The 21647-nt window shown below is 41.3% G+C and overlaps 1 protein-coding gene across 8 annotated transcripts in view; it reads left to right on the plus strand.

Moving 5' to 3' along the window:
• ARHGEF28 (Rho guanine nucleotide exchange factor 28) overlaps positions 1-21647 on the plus strand; it is a 319641-nt gene that overhangs the window by 229914 nt on the left and 68080 nt on the right. For 7 of the 8 annotated variants that reach the window (XM_070476813.1, XM_070476812.1, XM_070476811.1 and 4 more), the window contains 8 exons: positions 3530-3653; positions 4001-4133; positions 10610-10665; positions 11747-11795; positions 14162-14306; positions 14383-14510; positions 15726-15866; positions 18983-19230. In XM_070476813.1, the coding sequence (XP_070332914.1) occupies positions 3530-3653; positions 4001-4133; positions 10610-10665; positions 11747-11795; positions 14162-14306; positions 14383-14510; positions 15726-15866; positions 18983-19230 (1024 nt within the window). The remainder of the gene's footprint in view (positions 1-3529; positions 3654-4000; positions 4134-10609; positions 10666-11746; positions 11796-14161; positions 14307-14382; positions 14511-15725; positions 15867-18982; positions 19231-21647) is intronic. The other variant, XM_070476810.1, reaches the window with a different exon arrangement.

Below are 21647 nucleotides of genomic sequence, written 5' to 3' on the forward strand. Positions count from 1 at the left end.
TTTTTTTCCCCATTCTTTGGTCTGTCTCTAGTCTACATCCTGAAAGCATCCACCTTTCTTAGTCACATCCCCTGGTGTATCCAGTAGAGTCGATCTTTCATGTCACCTACTCTATTTCTGATAGCTTGTTGGTTATGCCAGTATGATACCTGCCTAGACCCTAATGCTTTGCTTTGGTCATGTTATAGATATTTACTTGAGGGTTTGCCTTCTGCAGAACTCCCTTATTTATGTTGATCACTTAGTTTCTGGAAAAGAGTTCAGCCAGGTAAAAGGGGTGGGGGGCTCATTTTGAACCTTGCAGGCTCATTCCTGTAGGAGCAGACACTTCATCTATCCCAAGTTCTTAGGATTATATGATATGACTCAGTTATTTTATTGCCACCATCCATCTAAAATCTGATGGATCTACTGCCTTTTATTTAAAAAAAAAAACCCTGAGCTTCTGAGTATTCAAAGTTGAAGTCTCAACTCTGTCAATTTTCAATTTGGATAACTGTAGCTTTTTAAAAACTTAGATGCCCAGTTCTTTAAAAAAAAAAAAGTTAGGAATTAAGATATTGAGGCTATATCCATATTATTAAGATACTTTAAATATTTGTTTATCTATTAAAAAGGTAATATCAAGATTCTCTGAAGAATGGGGCTTGTAAAACTGTATTGTGGGTAATCTTATTGGTCATCAAATCAATAACAGAGTTAGGCATTCTTGTTCTGGGATGTGGAAAGAGTTTAAGTAAATTTTTTTTACAGATTTTGATAAGTTGAAGACTGTTTACATTCTGTTATGAAATCAGTTGAGGGTTTTTCCCTCTGAGTTCTTCTCTAAAGTAACTAATTGTTATGTAAGTGAATACCACATAGCTAAACTGGATTTGAAACGTGGAATCAACCAACCTTCTACATCTGCCCAGAAGTTACACTGTGATTTTCATTCTTACAATCTGAAAGTGGCTCATGTCTATGATCCTGTCTACCAGGTTAGATGATTCAGAGTTTCTAATATTTAGTGTTTCAGTATTTTTTGGTTTACTTTGTCACATCTTGGTTCTTCTCAGCCTTTGAATTTAAAGATTAAAAGGTATCATTTTATGTCATTTTTAGAAAAAGTATATGTTATTGTTGTTCAGTCATTAAATCGTGTCCAACTCTTTGTGACCCCATGGACTGTAGCACACCAGGCTTCCCTGTCCTTCATTATCTCCCGTGTAGGATATTTGCCAAATTAGGTGCACATATAGGTTTTAAATCAAAGCTGTAATGTTGTTCTTGATACAGTTTTCTATAGCATGGGAAGGAATTGGAGTAGAGTCAGGTAAACAAGAATACATTTTCTTTTATATGAGAGAGTGTTGTGTTCCTGCTGTGAAGTAGGAGAGAGGACTTCTTGACTTTAGAATTCACGTTGACCTTATCATTCTTTAGTTCCAAGAGTTAGGTCTCCTCCCATATTGTTCTTCTCTTAGATATTGGATGGCGGCTCTTTTTTTTTTTTTTTTATTTTTATTAGTTGGAGGCTAATTACTTTACATCATTACAGTAGTTTTTGTCATACATTGAAATGAATTAGCCATGGATTTACATGTATTCCCCATCCCAGTCCCCCCTCCCACCTCCCTCTCCACCCGATCCCTCTGGGTCTTCCCAGTGCACCAGGCCTGAGCACTTGTCTCATGTACCCAACCTGGGCAGGTTATCTGCCCTAGATAATATACATGTTTCACCTAGATAATATACATGTTTCAGTGCTGTTCTTTTGAAACATCCCACCCTCGCCTTCTCCCAGAGTCCACAAGTCTGTTCTATACATCTGAGTCCCTTTTTCTGTTTTGCATATAGGGTTATCGTTATCATCTTTCTAAAGTCCATATATATGTGTTAGTATACTGTAATGGTCTTTATCTTTCTGGCTTACTTCGCTCTGTATAATGGGCTCCAGTTTCATCCATCTCATTAGAACTGATGGGGTCCCAAAAGGTGTTCCAGAGAGGATTTTTTCAGGTTTCAAATGTACTTTTTTCTCCATTCCATATTATTCCAAGAGTTTTGCAAAGTAGGATGCTTAAAACACAAGAGGTATAGAACTTTATGTACATATTAACCAGTGAGTTATCTGAGAAGGTGGCTGTGAAAGTAGAAGGAAAATAAGAGGGCCTGGGTTCCCTGTGTTATTCTCAGTGGCTGTAAGACACTTTCATTCTTTTTACCTTTGAAACTATTTTCTGTAAGTAGAAATCCCAGTTTCACTAACTGCAGGGTTTCAGTGGCAGGGCACACACTGTCCTGCAGGACCAAGAGGTAGCTCTGAAGTATTCCTTATTTATTTTAAATGCATTCATAGATTGGAATTCCCAAGTCTAATAGAAAGGTCAAATAACTTAATTTTGTTTAATGTGTGCATGTTATCTTTAAGTGTGAGAAAGAACCTTAGAAATAATTTAGTCTTTGATTAGATAGGAAAAATTGAAGTCCTAGACAGTTGTCATTTTACATTTCATGCATATCTATAGTATGCTTGCTTTTGAAAAGTATTTCCCAGAGATGAAGGCATTAGCCACTAACACTGACAAATGAGAAGTCTGAGGGTGTTGGAGAGACATTGGTTATGAAATGTTTACTATGGAAATAGTCTGAAGAAATGTTATCTGCTTGATCTTTAATATATTCATGATTTCTGTGATAAGATTAGAAGTATCAGAAGATCAGAGACAGTTCTGGGAGAATAAGAAAGTTCCAGGGGAATTTTATTTTCATAGCTGGGACCCTTTTTTTCCTCCTAAAGAGTGATTCTGTGGGCTAGTGGAAAATAAATGATATTCAGTGTGTTCAAAGATTAGGTACAGTTACCTTCAGCTTGCCTCTTATTTTGAGGGAGTTTCTGTAGTCTTCTGTCCTTTCCAACAGAGAGAATCTCAGGTAGCAGAAACCCTGACTGAGTGGGAGAGATGGAACCCTGAGGCAGATGATCTGTTTCTCAGGCTATATGGACAAAGAAATGTGTGTCTTCTGAGTATTGTCTCTGTTCCAAAAATAAATAAAGTCCCAGTTTCATGTCATTAGTTATTTGGCTTCTGGGTACTAGAAAAATTCTATTAGCGTGGTAAACAGGGAAATGAACATTTTTAGAATAAAGCTGTGATTCTAAGGTTTCCTTTATTTCTCCAATATTTTAATATAAAATTTTTTAAGTATTCAGAAAGGCTGAAAGAATTATACTAGAACACCTATTTCCACTACCTAGATTCTGTAATGGTTAACGTTGTGAGATAGTGGCTTTATCACATACCTGTTCACCTATTCATCTATAAGATGTATTTTTGATAGTTTCTATTCTTATCTTTAGAACTACCATTAAAGGCTGAAAAGATATATATGTTTAAATATATGTATAGTATATGTACACAGAAATATATGTGTAAAATACATCTGTGTATTTGTCTATGCACACACATATGTATGTGTGACTCCTGGTTTTTTTTGCTCCCTCTGATAAGTTTTATAAGCTGTGATAACAGGTTCTTTTTTGTAGAATTCAGGAAGAAGAATGGGATAAATACATCATACCTGCCAAATCAGAATCTGAAAAATACAAAGTGAGCCGAACTTTTAGCTTCCTCATGAACAGGATGACTAGTCCTCGGAATAAATCGAAGGTAATTCAGGTTTTATGCCTACCATCTATAAAGCATGAACGGCTCAGTTTTTGAGCAATTAGTATAGTTTGCACTTTCCCTTTAAATTCACTTACCATAGATTTTATACACGCGTGTTTAAACACCTCTGTATTTCTTGTGGGGTATTTTCCAAGGCATTGGAAATACAGGGACCACTTCATCCTGGTAGATGTTACATTTTGGCATTATCGTATCTCTCGATGTGCGGCCCTTCTATCCTGATAGAACACGTAAAGACTTTGTATGACTTCTGTAAGTTGGCTGGCTCTGAGCATTTCTCTTTTCTTGTTTTTTCCCCCACTTTGCTGCTGCTGCCATACCTGAAGACAAAAGGCAAGGATGCCAAAGACAAAGAGAAACTGACTCGACATCAGTTTGTCCCTGGAACTTTCTCTGGGGTTCTGCAGTGCTTGGTTTGCGATAAAACGCTCCTGGGGAAAGAGTCATTCCAGTGTTCCAGTAAGTTCCTGGGCCCCACGTGTGCCGTCTTCATGCTTGGCCTCCCCCGAGAGTGAACATCCTGAGAGTAGTGCCGTTGCCCAGCGTGTTCACGTAGACTTCTGCTTTTGGGTCTGCGTGTGGTTTCATTAGCAAGCAATGACCCGTGGTGGCTGACTCCATACTTTTTGTCCACATGTGATGTGAAATGTAAAGTTGCTCAGTCGTGTCCGACTCCTTGCGACCCCGTGAACTGTAGCCCACCAGGCTCCTCCGTCCATGGGATTTTCCAGGCGAGAATACTGGAGTGGGTTGCCATTTCCTTCTCCAGGGGATCTTCCTGACCCAGGGATCAAACCTGGGTCTCCCACATTGCAGGCAGACACTTCACCCTCTGAGCCACCAGGGAAGCCGTAGTCTCTCCCAAAACAGGCTTGCATGCCTCACTGCCTACTGACATCCCCACTTGGAAGTCTAAACAGTGTCACACGTGTTACATGCCCCGATGGAGCTCCTCTCACTCCCCTCTGTGCCCGCCTGCAAGCTGACCCTCTCAGTTAATGGCAGTCCCATCCTTCCAGCCAAATGCTTGTGCCAGAATTATTCCCACATCCAAGCCTTTAACATTACTCTTGGCTCTAGCTTCAAAATATAGTAATATTTAGAGCCAACCATTTCTCACACCTGCCACTGTTAGCAGCTTGGTCTAAAGCTGCCATCTCAGTGGCTTTGCAACTGGTTCCCTTGTGCATTTACTGCAAAAAGTATGATTCCCAAAACCTCAGTCTGAGTGCGTTTGTCAAGGCATTTATCCCTGTGTTCCAGCTCCTCTTGATGGCTTCCTGTCATCCCCTAGGCCAGCCAGAGCCCTGACAGTGGCTCCAAGGCCCCCGTGGTCTCCCCACACCTCTGGTTTGTTCCCTCTGGCATCTTCGCTGATCTTCCAGCAGGCCAGGCTCCAGGCGCACTCATGCCTGTGGGCTCTCCCGCATAGCCCCCTGCCTGCAGCAGTCTTGCCACAGTCAGCCGAGTGGTTCGCCCGCTCACCTCCTTCAGGTCTGCTCGGATAGCTCCCCTTAGTTAGGCCTTTCCTGACCACCCTTTGCTTGGCTTACTTCCTGTCTCCCTTTCCTCTTTCTCATCCCACTATAGCATTTAACATCATCTAACTTGCTCTCTGTTCTCTGTATCAATTTTATTATCCGTCTCCTTCACCAGATTATAAATTCTACCAGGGGTGGGTTTTTGTCTGTTGATTTTGTCCTCTGCTATGTCTGTAGTGCCTGGAATAATGCTTGTGCATAGTAGGGGCTTAGTAAATGTTTGTGGGATGAAAGAATAACTCAGTGCAAGAGAATTCAGGCCCAGGCAGATGAAATGCATTTTGTGGTATTTGTTGGTGACCAGAATTCAGGGAACATTTTGGAAGTGGCATGGGAGTACAAAGGGAGGTGAAGAGCAGGGGAAGATGATATATAAAATTCTTCATTAAATTCCCGGAAAACGATTAAAAATGTGACTGTATGCATTCACACATTGTCTTTAATATGCCAGTTTCATTGCATGTTTGAATGTTGCTTTCCCTGGGGACTTGATTTCTTTCTTTTATGGGACCTGACGTAGCATCAAGCAAAAAGAATAAAACTACTCTAAAAAATAAAATCTGTTCATTTAAAAAATAGCATCAAGCAGTCTAGCTGTGATTTATTTTGCTAAATTTTTAGAAGGTTGTGAAAAGGATTGTTTGTGGATTGTTAATGGCTTGCCTCCATGACTTCCCTGGTGGCTTAGACGGTAAAGCGTCTACCTATGATGTGGGAGACCTAGGTTCAATCCCTGGGTTGGGAAGATCTCCTGGAGAAGGAGATGGCAACCCACTCCAGTAGTCTTGCCTGGAAAAGCCCGTGGATGGAGGAACCTGGTAGGCTACAGCTCGTGGGGTCGCAAAGAGTCGGACACGACTGAGCGACTTCACTTCCCTGCACTTGCATGTCAGCAGTCAGGTTACTGGCGTGATGGCACATGCTTCATAGGTTGTGACTCCTTTCTTGTTCACAGGGTCAGATCCCTTCATCTGACCTCCAGCCATATCTCTGACCTATTTGTCCTTGCACTTTTTTTTTTATTAATTAAAAAAATTTGAGATTTATTGATCTACATATTTTTGGCTGCACTGGCTCTTCATTGCTGGGTGCGGGCTTTCTCTAGTTGCGATGAGTGGGAGGCTACCCTTCACTGCAGTGCACAGGCTGCTTTTTGTGGTGACTTTTCTTGTTGCTGAGCATGGGCTCTAGGGTGAGCAGGCTTCAGTAGTTGTGCCTTGCGGGCTCCAGAGCGCTGGTTGTGTGGTTGTGACCCACAGACTTAGTTGCTCCACAGCATGTGGGATCTTCCCGAACCAGGAATCAAACCCATGTCCCCTGCACTGACAGGTGGTTCTTAACCGCTGGATCACCAGGGAAGCCTTCCCCTGGTTTTTAGATGAACTCCTCAAGTTGGGCGGCCTCCACCCACTGCTCCGGTGTCCATTCCTGCCACTTCTTCCTTAATGATCTGATTTTGACCTCTGTCCCTACTGCTTAACAGAAGTCGTCTTCTGGATGGAAGCATGGAGTCACTTTCTAGTCAGGTCTGAGCATCTTGCCTCGTTACTGTTCTCAGACTCACTGCCCTCTCTCCTGTTTCCACGTCTGTTGTCCTTTCATGCAGAAAGATTTCCTCTTTTCCAGAGCACACTGCTTTCTGTTTATCCCCTGAATGGTCTCCTTTGCCCTGACTTTGAGTGCCCTCCAAACTTGGTTCTCAGGCACTGGTTCCTTTCTCTTTATTGTTTCCAAGTGTAGTCACCCAGTCTTTTGTTCTAAAATATGGTATTTAGACCTGCTCTTCCCAGATGAACATCTTTATACCTCACTTGCTACTTCCGGTTGCCTAGGGTGGCTGAGCCCCCAAGTAACCTGTGGCCCTGTTTGAGCATTATGGCAGGGCCACCATATAAAACAATACTGTCCCCATCACACCCCGTCTGTGGGCATCAGCGTGCAGAGATTGTCTCCCAGACTAAGGTGTCTGAAACCGACCTGACCGTCCACCTGCAGAAGGCAGTTCTTCCTGCTGGGTTTGTGATGCCAGCTGGAAACATGGGCATGTTCGTCTCAGCTTCTCTTCTTTCTGGCATCCTGGTCTGTGCAGTCCCTCTTTCATCTCCTTTCTCACGGTTCCTGCTCTGGTAGCTTCTCATCAGCACTTCTGGACTGTTCAGAGCAAACTGTGCTAGCTTCCCCTCTTTCCAGTTACTTTCTCACCATCTTCATCTTCATGAAGTGCTGCTTTCATCCACACGTGTACACTTGAAGACTTTTGTGTTTTTTTTTTTTGGTTTACTGGACTAAGCCGAGGTTCTTCAGATGTGTATTCGGTTCTGCCTGTGATTATTACTATGTATAATCTTAAAAACACAATATGATATAGACAAATAATATAAACATTCAAAATCTTGTGGTGTCTGTATTCTTTATTAAAGCCTGACTTGCTAGTTTTCCACAAATATTTCTATAAAATTCTCCTTGTTTATAAATAGACTTCACTACTTACATTTTGATGTTACATGATTTGATGCACAGAAGTTTTACTAATCATAGCTTCACTGCAAATTTAGCTTTCATAAACTTAAAATTACCCTAATGCACTTAAATGCCTTTTATAAGAATTTTACATTGTCTAAAATTGATATTCTTATTGACTTCCTTTTTGTTTGTATTCGTCTTAACTATTTCTGTGTTTTTAATTTGAGGTGTGTTTTTAATTTAGCTATAGGTAATTGTAATGTAACTGAGAGAACTTGTTTTATATTAAGTATTTTTTCCTTATTTACATTTAATTTTACAACCATCCATTCTTTCATAGTTCTTCGCTGTTTTCCTTGATGTCTGGTTTTGACCATATATTATTGGCTTTTATCTTCTCCAACGACTTGGCAAGGTAGACTCTTTTAATATTTACTGATGATAAGTAATAATAAGGAGATGTAGAAGGCTTATAATTTAATACTCTTATTTCTCTTATAGTTATTCTCCCCCACCCCAGCCTCTATGAGTATACTGAATTAATTATTATTATTTTTATAATGTATGTTTCATCTTTCAGGAATAATTTGATATTCCAATAATAATTTGCTATTTGTACTCAGTTCTGTGTCTCTACTTACAGTAACTTTTAAGATGCAGTACTTTAGTTTGGTTTAAGTACTCATTTTTGCTGTATTTTTCCTTCAGTAAAGCTGATCCATTCTTGACTCTTAATTTTCATTCTATTTTTAATAGGCAATAGGATTTCAGGTAATTTTTTCCCCAAGAAGTTTACTGGAATAACCTGTTTTCTGAAATCTTGTGTATCTTTGTTTCACACAGTAGCCAGTTTTATCTGACTGAATAAATTCGTCAACCAAACCTTTTCCGCTGAAGATTCTACCAATACTGGTCCCTTATATCTAGGCAGTTAGTACTATACTGAGAACTTTTAATTTTTTAAGAGGGCTTTTAATTTTTTAATCATACAGATATTGTCAGAATGTGTCTGTTAGAATAGGTGGCATTTAATGGTTTTTTCCTAGAAAACAGTAAGACTTTTTAATTTGCCTTTTTTTGGTTCTTTTTAGGCCTTATAAAAGTTTTTGTCAGTTGTAGCTGTCAGTTGTCACTTTTGGTCTCACCTTTTTGATTTCTTCCTTGGAGAAATGTGATCTGTTATCTGTCATCTTTGTATGACATCTTTTGTTTGATAATTATATGCTGTATTTTCTCCACGTTCTGGGGAGAATCTTTCAAGTTTAATTTTGTAGTACTGCTTTGATACTGTGTCATGTCGATTCTTCTCAATTTAGCTTCAGTTCCACTCTTGCTCTTTTTCTTCCTTGAAGTGCTTTCTTGTCCCTCAAAGCTCCATTTGCCTGTCATCCTGTTGGCCTGTGGTCACATCCTGTACTCCCTACATGGCCTTTGGTCTGTTCTGTGTATCTCAGGGAGGGCACATTTCACATATCTAAATGTTTCTTCTTTTTTCTGGATTTTGGCCTATTGGGTGGCTCCCTCTTGCTGTGAATTTTCAGTATGACCTGGCTTGGTGGTCTCTCCTAGCCTCCACTTCTTCCTGCCTCATTGTCTTGTCCTGGGGTGAGGAGGAAGCTGTCCCACTTCAGCGTTTGCCTGCAGGACCAGGACGTGGACAGCCTGGCTTCTGCTCCTTGGCCACTGAGGCGTTGACTGGATGCCTCTGAAGACCTGCGGGGAGGAGGACTGTGGGCGAGGTGCCTGCTCAGTTCCCACAGGCCACAGCTGCTGTCCAGTGTGGCTTGGACAGAATTCAGTGAGAACTCCCCCCCTTACAGAAGGATTTTGCTCGTGAAGTTTCTGATAAACCACAGGCTCCTCCGTCTACACACAGCATGTAGGGATGGGAGTGGAGAGGATGAGGGCGTCTTAGTGGGGCAGGCGGAGTGGGAGGGGGAAGAGGGCAGGAAGACATCAGTCTGACAGGAAGCTGTCCCCAAGCAGGGAGGTCTGAGCCTCGCCTGTGGGCAGGAGGTAGTCCCGTCCTTCTTTCAGCAAGATGAGGCCACATTGTTTCATGAAATAAAACTTAGGCAAGCTGCTAACTGTTCTCTTTTAATTTGGTTTCCTCTAATTAGTAGGAATTCTCTCAGAGCCTGACAGTACATTTTTTTTCTAGCATTGTTGTACGTTTTCCTTTCTTTCCATCCTCAAAGGCATTTTCCCCAGTGTGTAAGCGGGCAGTTGCCAGATGTAAGAAGTCCCTGATTAATAAAGGGTGCAGAGTACTACATGAGTTCTCAGGCAGAAGCAAAAGTGTGTGTCATGCATAATTTCCGCTGTCGTAATCAGTAAGACCCTATACAGAAGGGGGAAAATATCTCCAAGGAAATTAAAATATCAACAGTGTGTTCTGCTCCAGTGGTGGGACAATAATGTGATTTAAACATTTTCTTTCTTTCTTTTTTAAGTTTTCTAAATAGTTTTAATGTTTACATGTTATTTTTATTGTTGTTGTTCAGTCGCTAAGTCATGTCCGACTCTTTGTGATCCCATGGACTGCAGCACACCAGGCTTCCCTGTCCTTTTCTATCTCCTAGAGCTTGCTCAAACTCATGTCCATCGAGTCGGTGATGCCATCTAACCTTCTCATCCTCTGTCGTCCCCTTCTCCTCCTGCCCTCAGTCTTTCCCAGCATCAGGGTCTTTTCCAATGGATTGGCTCTTTATATCAGGTGGCCAGAGTATTGGAGTTTCAGCTTCAGTATCAGTCCTTCCAGTGAATATTCAGAGCTGATTTTCTTTAGGATTGACTGGCTTCATCTCCTTGATGTCCAAGGATTGTTATTTTTATAATGATCCTTAAAGGCATGATGTAGTCTCATGCATTTCACTTTGCAGATTAATTTAAGGAAGATGGAAACTTTTCTCTCTTTTCCTTTTGTTCCAGACTGTAATGGAAATGTACATAAAGTCTGTAAAGATGCTGCCCCTCCGTGTACCAAGGTAACGTCTCAGTCATGTATGGATATCACATGCTTGTATGTAGCTCACTGCTTCAATGTTACCTGTTTATGTTTTTAGATCTACTAACTATTACTGTCTCAATTTATTTTTAAAGTGGTCATTGTAGTGATAAAACAACACATGCTCAAAGTGTATACTTATTCACTTAACTATGCACTTGTAGAAGCAGAGGGAACGTTCTGTTTTTATTACATGATATGGGTGGGTTAGACTTTCTGTCAGGACCTACTTGGTTTACCATTGCAAACCACGCGAGTATGGAAATGAAGTTTAGAGCAATAATTCTCAAATGCCAGCCAACATCAGTCACCTGGAGGACCTGTTAAAACACAGATTTCTGGGCCCCGCTCCCAGAATTCCTGATGCAGGAGGTCTGGGTGGGGGTTCTGAGAATTTGAATTTTGGATGTGTTTCCAGGTGATGCTGCTGGTCCCCAAACCATGCTGTGAGGTGTGCTGGACCAAACATTGAGGAACTTTCTCAGTGTCTGGGCTTGGGCTTGAGTAGATAGAGGGGTTTATCATCATGTTCCTTTGTCTCCCACTGGAAACCCAGGCAGAAATGCTCACACGAGTGAGCACAAGGACCCTTTACAGGGAAACGTGCGTCTCCACCTCTGTGTTATTTGAAACACACATTGTATCAGGTCACAAAGTTGAGGGTAACATTTCAGTGCTCAAGGTCCTTGTGTCCTGTAGGTGGGAAGAATAGCCAGGAACAGAAAGAACAACCCGGAGAGAGAGCGCTGCTATGAGCTCCTCTCTGAGCCTAGGTTGGAACACAGGAGCTGGAGATTTTTGGTTCCCTCAGGCTTTTACTAAAGCTGGGCTCTTGCTGAGACCTGTTCTTGAGGCCCACTTCCCTTGCAATGTGCACATCTCATTGTCATAACACTTTTCTCTTTGTTGTGTTTTATGTCTTTTGCTTTGAATTCCTCTTTGTTTGAAATAAAATAACATGAAAATGGCAAAGATAAGAAGCCTGTTCTGTTAACAGTGGACCTTCTTGTAATCGAGTGGTGCTTTGATCTTTCTTTTTGTGTTTCTAATGTTCTTTACAGAAATTCCAAGAGAAATATAATAAGAACAAACCACAGACCATCCTTGGAAGTAAGTGATATGAAAAATGGCAAGAACTTTTTTCCATTTCATACATAACACACATTTTCCCCCTCTTTCAGTTCTCGCATTTGCCCAATTATTCCTTCTTTCATAGCATATGCTGGGCATGTTGTCGTTTAGTCACTAAGTTGTGTCCGATTCTCTTGTGACCCCGTGGAAGGTAGCCTGATAGGATCCTCTGTCCATGGGATTTCCCAGGCAAGAATACTGGAGTAGGTTGCCATTTCCTTCTCCAGGGGATCTTCCCAACACAGGGATTGAACTTGAGTCTCCTGCATTGGCAGGTAGGTTCTTTATTCTGAGCCACCAGGGAAGCCTCATGCTGGGCATAATTGGCATAATTTTTCTTGACAAAGAAGGCAAGAATGGCAGAAGCTCTGGAAACTTAGTAGCTTTTGTGCTACATATACTATATGATCTTTTATATTAGGGAAGGCTGAATGGAGGTGGTATTATGATGTTGCCTCAATTTTAAGATGCAAATTAGTGTTATAGGCACTATTGATAACAGCTCTTGGGGGAAAAGATAAACACCATATTGAAGTGAAGTGAAGTGAAAGTTGTTTAGTTGCGTCTGACTCTTTGCAACCCCATGTCCATGGAATTCTCCAAGCCAGAATACTGGAGTGGGTAGCCGTTCCCTTCTCCAGGCGATATTCTCAACCCAGGGATTGAACCCAGGTCTCCCACATTGCGGGCAGATTCTCTATTAGCTGAGCCACCAGGGAAATCCAAGAATACTGGAGTGGGTAGCCTCTCCAGTGGATCTTCCCAACCCAGAAATCGAACCAGGGCCTCCTGCCTTGCAGGTGGGTTCTTTACCAGCTGAGCTACCAGGGAAGCCCAAACACTACATTAAATGTACATAATTTTATGTTTTCCTAGCAGTAGCACATATTTATCTTGACCAATACCTAATACATGCTTCTTAAGAATCACAAGATTAGGATAAAGTCCTCAAGTTGAGAATTTATAGATTCTTATCAGTCTCTGTTATTCATTATCAGAGCAACCTGGTACTTTTTAGTAGCCAGCCTGAGGCTGTGATTGCATCAGCTCCATTAGAATGACAGTTGAAATTTCAGGGTATACCTGTGTTTTGTTTGCATGTGGTTAAACTCAGTGATTCTGTTTTTTTGTGAATTATACATGGTTGAAATGGGAGTAATTGTCAGCCTTTGAAAGTCTTTACATTGCATGCAAGAACCAGACAGACCATCGTCCTAAGTTTGAAAATCCTTTGACTTGATGTGAGAGATCTCACAGTTTCTTCACATATTACATAGCTTGCCCTGTGGCAGGCACTTTACGTTTGTGGTCACTTTTCACTTCACTGCTACAACAGTGTGATCAGTGTTTTAAAAGCCATTTGAATCAGGGTTGTTAGCGAAGTATGCAAATTGATGGCAACGTGTGATTGCATGTGATGTTACACGAGGGAAAACTAGTGCAGGCAAGTGCGACATTGGTCACAGCCCTGCTTCTTCACCAGAAGTCCCTTTGACCTCAGCTGGAAGACACTCCTCAAATTCATAGGGTTAAGCATGAAAATAATTAAAAAGCATTTTAGACTTGATAGAATACCATCTGTTCCTTCTCTTAACTTAGGAGTCGTGAGAATAAAATTAAATCATACATGTGTAGAATCCTTTGTAATGTCTTAGGTTTCCATATAAGTCTTTTTCCCCCTTTACTTGAGAAAGGTGTGTGCTAAGCGATCATACAGGATTGAAATATTTTCGGAGAGTCACTTTTAATACACATCAAATGCAAATATGTAGATGCCCATAACATTTTAAACTGACTGGAAAGGTACTGAAGCATCATTTCATTTTTTCTGTGTGAGAGAGGAGCCCAGCTTGGCTTGCAGGTTTCATCTGCCTGACATTCTTACGGCATAAAGAACAGAGTCCCCTGCATCGTCCCAAGCCATTGCCATGCTGTATGCGTGTGTGTGTCTGCCTGTTTACATACACGATGTGCATTCTAGTAGTAGCTAATAGCACCTTGTGTCTGTTTACAGCTGGCTCTGAGGCGTACAAGCAGCATTTTATGGGCAAGCCGTCCCAGTGTTTCCCCATTCCATCTTCTTGTTTGTTTGTGTAGTCCCAGCCGCCCCCAGTTTCCACACGTGGATATGCTGAAGCAGGCCTGCAGCCTGGTTCCAGGAGAGTGTGAGCTGGAAGGGACGTTTGAAGCAGGTGTTGGGATGTGGCCAGGAAACTGGCTTCAAGGCTGGGCTTGTAACGCGTTAGAAGCCGCCATTGGAGTGTTCAGCTTTCTGGCTTTTAAGCGACTACCCTTACTCGTTGCCCGCTTTGGAAACATCATGAAGCGTCTGTTCTGATTTCCAGATTCTTCGTTTCGAGACGTCCCATCGCCTGGGCTCTCCTTGCACCCTTCCTCCTCCATGCCTATCGGCTTGCCAACGGGGAGGAAGGAAGTGGCCGGGCAAGTGCATCCCTTGTCCAGAAGCGTCCCGGGCCCCACCGTGGAAAGGTAAGGCTCGCTGGGGCGTGACGCCTTGCTGTCCCAGCGTGGCAGCCCCGGCTGACTGTCCTCCCTGCCCCTCCAGCTTCAGGAGGCCGGGGGCATCCTTGGACTCCGAGAATGACGGCAGCGCCTGGAGAAGCAGGTCTCACTCTGACGAGCTGTTCCAGCCCATGGGCTCGTCCCCCTCCACGGACTCCTTCTTAACGGAAGGTGAGGAGAAGACAGCCTTGCACTGACATGGGTTTCTGTGAGCGTTTGCTGAAAGGGATGTTTTCTGAAGGACGTAAGATGGAAGCATTTTTCTTTTATTCTGTTTAAGAGGATTCTGTTCCATGGTGTCTCTTTGGTGCAGGTTCTTCTGATAAAAACAACACTGAGCCCCAGAGGACACTCCCAGATAGTGACCAAGGGGACATGATGTATTTTTTAAGGGGACATAGTCCCCAAAGAATGTGTCATAAACATGAAGAGAAGGAAATGTGTGCTTGCTGGTTTTTTAAATTTTTTTTACAGCTGTTGATGAATTGGAATAGGATCATACTTTAAAATATATATATATATATATATGTATATATATATATAATTTCAGTTACTTAAGACTGGACTTGTCTGGATCTCTAAGATATTTATCCCCTTGTGTTGCCTCCTACTTCTGGGGGAATAAAAGCATTTTTAAAAAACATGTTTTTGGAGAGGACAGTCTGGGGAATTGCTTGCTGTATCCAACCTGTATTAATAGGCAGAGGAAAACCAAATGAGGGGAGAGGAATGATGAGAGAAAGGAGTAGACTCTTCCCCATATATCTGCTTATTTTAAATCCATTGTCATCACGTCTATACTTCTCTGAGCTAGATTCTCTCTAAGGGGTGCTGTTTGGACAAATGTTTTCCTGAAGGGGGTATGTGTGTGTTGTCAGATTCTGTCAGAAAAATCTGCACTCACATGTGACTCAAGGCCTCGTACCCTGCTTCGTGTTTGTATTGAGGACAGCAAGGCAAGTAAAGAGCAAACCAAGTGGACAAGCACAAGATTCAGTGCAGAGTAACGTGGGGCAAAGAAATCAGTGACTTCAAAATTGTGTGAGCACATTGTGGACTCTGCAGTTTACCAAAAATAAAACTAAAATAGAACAAGCCAAACAAACGGAAGAATCTTCATGTGTGTGTGTGTGTGTGTGTGTGTGTGTGCACAGTCACTGTTAATACCTGATTCTGCTCTGCTTTTCATGAGCAATCTGAACCCTTTCACTAGCTTGTTGGTTTCCGTTGTTTCAGTTCTGTATCACAGTATTTTGGCTTCATTGTTTCTATGTTCATAACAAGTTTCTTCAGGGTGATGAATCCATAAACACAGGCCCTTGTGAAGGTCTGTTTGTGATATACGTGTTCACCCACTTTAGTTTTTCTTTTCTTAACGGATGTTAGATGTCGTGGATTCATGTCTGTGGAGTGACCTCAGCAGTGATGCCCAGGAGTTTGAAGCGGAATCTTGGAGTCTGGTGGTGGACCCTTCATTTTGTAGTCGGCAGGAGAAGGATGTCATCCAAAGACAGGATGTCATTTTTGGTAAGCACTGCAAACATGGTCTCTGGGCTGCGGCAGTGTGGTGCAGAGAAGGGAGCATGGATTCAAGCTGGAGTTCAAATTCTGGTTCTACCATTTCCTAGTCACTTAGTCTCAGATATAATATTAACTCACCTGAAACTCAAAATCATTTTGTAAAATGGGGATAATGAGGCTCAGGATCAAAATGTTGTGAGGCTTAAAGGAGGCACTGTACATGCTTGGTACAAAGCAGATTTGATTTCTTCTATCCTTTTCAAGTTGACTTAGGCCTGGTCTCTACTCGTTTACCTCTTCTGTTACAAGAATCACAGTGAATGCTAACATATTTTAAGGTGGGGCAGTCAAGGCCCCTGAATATACAGCCTTGTAGTTTGCCTGCACACACCAGGGACTGTCACTCATGGAGATGCAGTGGGACTGGCAGCACTTGGACTAGTATCACGTGTGACTGTGAGTGGCAGTGCTGAGTATGGGGTTCAGTTGTGGGAGGTTTTATGACTTCATGCTGTTTGGGGTGAAGGCAATCTGAATTAGGGAAGGTTAAATGATAGAGTAGTTAGGAAAAAATGAAGTTTAAAAAATTTTCAAGTACAAAGTAGATGCTGAAAAGTGGTTCCAGGAAGACACCTTAACTTTAAATATGAGCCTAGCGCTTAGTTTTCACTAATCCTGTGTGTGCAAAGCACCACGAAGTCCAGTGGTGACCAGGCCCCTTCTCCCCTGTGTGAGGCGGTTATGCAGGTCAGATGAGCCGCTGTCTGTACATGCTGTGAAATCAGTCTCGAGCTGTGTAGGAGGGAATTTCTTTGGAAAGGGTGGTGCTGCCCCCTTTAGTACTTCCCATGCAATTTGTTATATTGTAATTTTCTTCTTTTATTTCTTGATTTCATGTATTATTAAAAATAGTCTAACCTATGTGGGGTGAATTATCATGTAGTGTGGTTCAGAGCATGGGCCTTTGGGCCAAAAAGTCTTTTGTTTCAGGGAAAATCATTTACCCTCTTTTCTTCATTGGCTTTTAAAGATAAGAAAATCATTCTTATATTTGGGGTCATAATGGATTAATGGATTAAATGAAGCGACATGGTAGATACTTAGTACAGAGTAGGTGTTACAAATGTGGTAGGATACAATAATAATAATAATAAATTAGTGGGTTCACAATTAAAGAGAGTTTTGTTTATGATAAAATAATAAACAAAGCCACATTTCGATTTGTTTCCCTCCATGGCTGATATTTTGTATTCTTTTTTAAAACCTGTATGTAGGTTTGGAAATACTCATTAATCTAGAACCAGGACTTCTGATGCTCTTAGTAATGGTGAATTATTCTCTCATGGTGTATTTTTAAAATTGAAATATCACAAAAATTGAGATCTAAAACTCACCCCTAAAAAAAAAAAAAAACCTCACCCCTTTACAGTGTACAAATCTATATTATAGTATATTTGTAACCTTTTAATATATTTATAAAGTTGTGCAACCACCCACCACTGTCTAATTCCAGACCAGTTCCGTACTCCAGAAAGAAACCCTGTGCCCAGGAGCAGCCATTCCCCTTTGCACCCTCCCACCAGCACCTGGAAACCACTCATCTATTTTCTGTCCCTATGAATTTGTCTATTCTGGACATGTGGTGTAAATTGTACAATATTTAGGTTTGGGGGCCTGGCTGCTTTCACTTACACTGTTTTCAAGGTTCATCCATGCTATAATATAATTCAGTACTTTATTCCTTTTTGTGGTTGAGTGATAGTTAATTGTATAGATATACCACACTTTGTTCTTCTGATCATGACTTGATGGTCGTTTTGGGTTGTTGCCAATTTGGGGGTCACATGGTAACTTTATGTTTAGCCTTTTGAAGAACTGTTTTCCAAAGCAGCTATAACATTTTACATTCACACCAGTGATGTATGAGGGTTTTGATTTCTCCATATCCTTACCAAGGCTTCTTTATTGTTCATCCTTTAAATCACAATTATTGTAGTATATGTAATGTGGTATCTCATGGTAGTTTTGATTTATGTTTCCCTGATGGCTAATGATGTTGCTCGTGTTTTCGTTTGCTCATTGGCTATTAGTATATCTCTTTAGACAAACTTCTATTCAAATCTTTTGCCTATTTTGAACTGTTGTGTTTTTTTTTTATTGTTGAGTTAAAAGAGTACTTTATGTATTCTGGACTTGGGTCCCTTATCAAATATATGATTTGCAGTTATTTTCTCCTGTACATGGATTGTTGTTTTCACTTTCTTGATGATGTCCCTTGATCATAACACATTGGTTTCTCTTGGAGAAAGTAGAACTTTGGAGACAGATCCAGTAATGGAAAGGACCTACTGTTGTATGCATTGAAGAACTTTATTGTGTTTAATTCAATGTAATTCACCAAACTAATTGTGCTCCTCAGTTCAGTTCAGTCACTCAGTCCTATCCGACCCTTTGCTACCCCATGGACTGCAGCACGCCAGGCCTCGCTGTCCATCACCAGCTTCTGGAGTTTACTCAAACTCAGGTCCATTGAGTCAGTGATGCCATCCAACCATCTCATTCTCTGTTGTCCACTTCTCCTCTTGCCTTCAATCTTTCCCAGCATCAGGGTCTTTTCAAATTGTGCTCCTACTCAATGCAAAAAAAAAAAAAAAAAGAGGTAAACTAAGTTATATTTTATGGAGTATTCAGGACAAAATAAAACCTGGTTCCCAGCTGAAGTACCTGAAGATGTTAGCTGGTTATATTATGAAAGTTTGATACATTGGATTCTGTATATATTGGACTTAACTTTTATATACCCTCTTATAATATCAGGAAGAAGAGAATAATTTTGAGCTTACATTAAAGATTTAGTCAATGCTGATTTAATCGTAGAAGAGTATTGTTATTCCTAAACCTTCCCTCTTTTTTATTTGTGTAATATACAGTGTTAAGCTACAAATGTAGGTCAATAGGGATACTTTTGAAAAAAGTTGAGGTCTGACTGACATATGACATTATGTTAGTTTCATGACAACTTAATGGTATTTGTATATATATTGCAAAATGATTACCACAGTAAATCTAGTTAACCTCCAGGGATACTTGTTTTAAACCTTGTTTCTGCTCACCTGTTCCAGAGCTAATGCAGACAGAAATGCATCACATCCAGACCCTTTTCATCATGTCTGAGATCTTCAGGAAAGGGATGAAAGAGGAGCTGCAGCTGGACCACAGCACTGTGGACAAAATCTTCCCCTGTTTAGATGAGTTACTTGAAATCCACAAGCATTTCTTCTATAGTATGAAGGAGCGAAGGCAGGAATCCTGTGTTGGCAATGACAGGAATTTCATCATCAACCGAATTGGAGATATTCTAGTACAACAGGTGAGAAAGGTTTGAAAGTCTCAAAATCTCAAAGCCTAAAGGTACAGACTCTCTAGTGTTCAAAGCCTGCAGGGAACTGAAATGGATTTCATTACGATTATTGACAGTTGGTTTTCTTTTATTTGACGCTGGAGTGTGTTACTGATGTCTGAGAGCTTTTAACAGCCAGTGAATGGCTCTTCTCTGTTGTAGGATGCCTGGATCATCCATCTGTCTATCACTGTCTCCAGCTGGAGGCACAGCCACAATGAATTCCTTATGAAAATTCACTTCTTGATGTGATGGGCTGTCTAATAACATGCCTCTCCCATTGGCCCTTGATCGTCTCATCAGTATTTGCAAAATAAGCATTGCCTAATTTTAGGAGTGAGGCAGATCTATTATCATGAGAGCCTTGGAGTTCATGCCTGATAGATAAGCAAATTTCACTAGAAGGAGGCACTTTTTAGGTGCTTGGGATGTTTGAGGCATCAATGAGAATAGGCTGTGCCACTCATCTGTAAAAAAACAATGTATTATTGGCAATTTGTATTGGCCCCCGATCTCTCTGAAAGAAGCTCTCCATTTAAAACATGCTAATGCGTGCATGCGTTCTCAGTCATATCTAACTCTTTGTGACCCTATGGACAGTAGCCTGCCAGGCTCCTCTGTCCATGGAATTTTCCAGGCAAGAATACTGGAGTGGGTTGCCATTTCCTCCTCCAGGGAACCTTCTCCAACCAGGGATCAAACCGCATCTCCTGTGCCTCCTGCATTGCAGATAGATTCTTTACCGCGGAGCCACTGGGGGAAGCCCCAGAACATGCTAATACAAAAATTAAATAACATGCATCCAGCAGCCTTAAAATGGCAGGGACTTTTAAGGTACTTCCACTATATTACCTCACCTAATCTCCACTATACAGTGAGGTAAATATTATTTTCCCTAAAACTGAAGTATGGAGAAGTAATGACTTTCCCAAGTTCACACATCTTGTTAAATGGCATAGCTGGGGTTTAAGTTAAGAATATGTTGTTTTGAGATACCATGGGAACATGCTGGGGAAGCTTGCTACCATCACTGGTCTTTAAGTCCCAGTATGGTAGAGAGGCTCATCTATTTGGTTACTACTCTATTTCAATACCTAGAACAGTGCTGGGTACTATAAATATTTATTGAATGAATGGGCCTGCAATGCAGGAGACCCAGGTTCGATTCCTGGCTCGGGAAGATCCCGTGGAGAAGGAAATGGCAGCCCACTCCAGTATTCTTGCCTGGACAATCCCATGGACCGAGGAGCCTGGCAGGCTTCAGCCCATGGGGTCGCAAGAATCAGGTACGATTTAGCAGCTAAACCACCACCATGGATTGCTTGGGAAAAACACACCAGGTATTCACTCCAGGGCTATGTTTTGTAGTCGCTTAAAGCATTTGAGGAAAGGCATGGAGATCTCTCACTAGTTACTTTAGTTTGGCTTTCTCTAAGTAGATGCCAAAATGTCATGTTCAGAATATTAATTTTATATCAGTTTCACCCTGTCACAGACACCAAAGGAATTTAGTTGTTGGTCTATAGACTAAACATTTAAATATACTTAAATACAAATATTTGTAATACACAAAAAGAAAAAAAATTCTGATAATTGCCCCAGATCTTTTCCCCCATGTCTCACTGTGTAAAATTCTACACTAGTGTTAAGTTTCTAATCAAAGTGCTGAATGTTTTGCATCTAATGTTTAAAGTCCTCGACCTGCACTATCTTCATAATTCACCCCAAACATGTACAGTGCCAGGTTAAGAGACAGTAAAAAAGTACTTTGCGAGACAGTTTGAATTAAAATGTCTAATTGTGTCTTTGTGAACTCGAATCTGAGTGCTTTCAAAAATGAAGTGCAAGATTATTTTATCATTTGAAAGTATTTCCATCTATCTTTCTGCCCTTGATACAATCATGATGTTTAATTCTAATCATTTAAAATATTTTTTTGTTCTTTCATCACTTTCATAGTTGACAGAAGTTTCACATTTGTACCAGTTTTTTATTTAATTTGTGTGGAAATTGAGGACAAGGTTTGGGAAGCTGGCTGTTAGCGCAGGGTAAAGCCTGGTGGTCTTTTGGATGAAGCACACACTTTTCCAACTGGGGGAAAATCCTTGGTATTCAGAGAAAGGATTAAGTCTGCTTTTGTGTTCCTGTTCGTGGACAGGCTTAGTCGGTGTGGCGGGCTTCCTTCCAATACCATGTAAATAAAATTGTCTCCTGAACAATATAGTAGCAAAGTCCTCAGACCGTGGCGGTGGGAGTGGCGCGCTGCGGGCACAGAGGGCGCGCAAGCTGCTGAGGGGTGTGTGAGCGGGCCTGGGGAAATCCCACATTCCAGTCTTAGACGCCAGGTCTCAGGAGGCCGACTGGAATGTGACGGTAATTTAGTCAGT

The sequence above is a fragment of the Odocoileus virginianus genome, chromosome 14 (assembly GCF_023699985.2).
Source record: "Odocoileus virginianus isolate 20LAN1187 ecotype Illinois chromosome 14, Ovbor_1.2, whole genome shotgun sequence".
Lineage (NCBI taxonomy): Eukaryota > Metazoa > Chordata > Mammalia > Artiodactyla > Cervidae > Odocoileus > Odocoileus virginianus.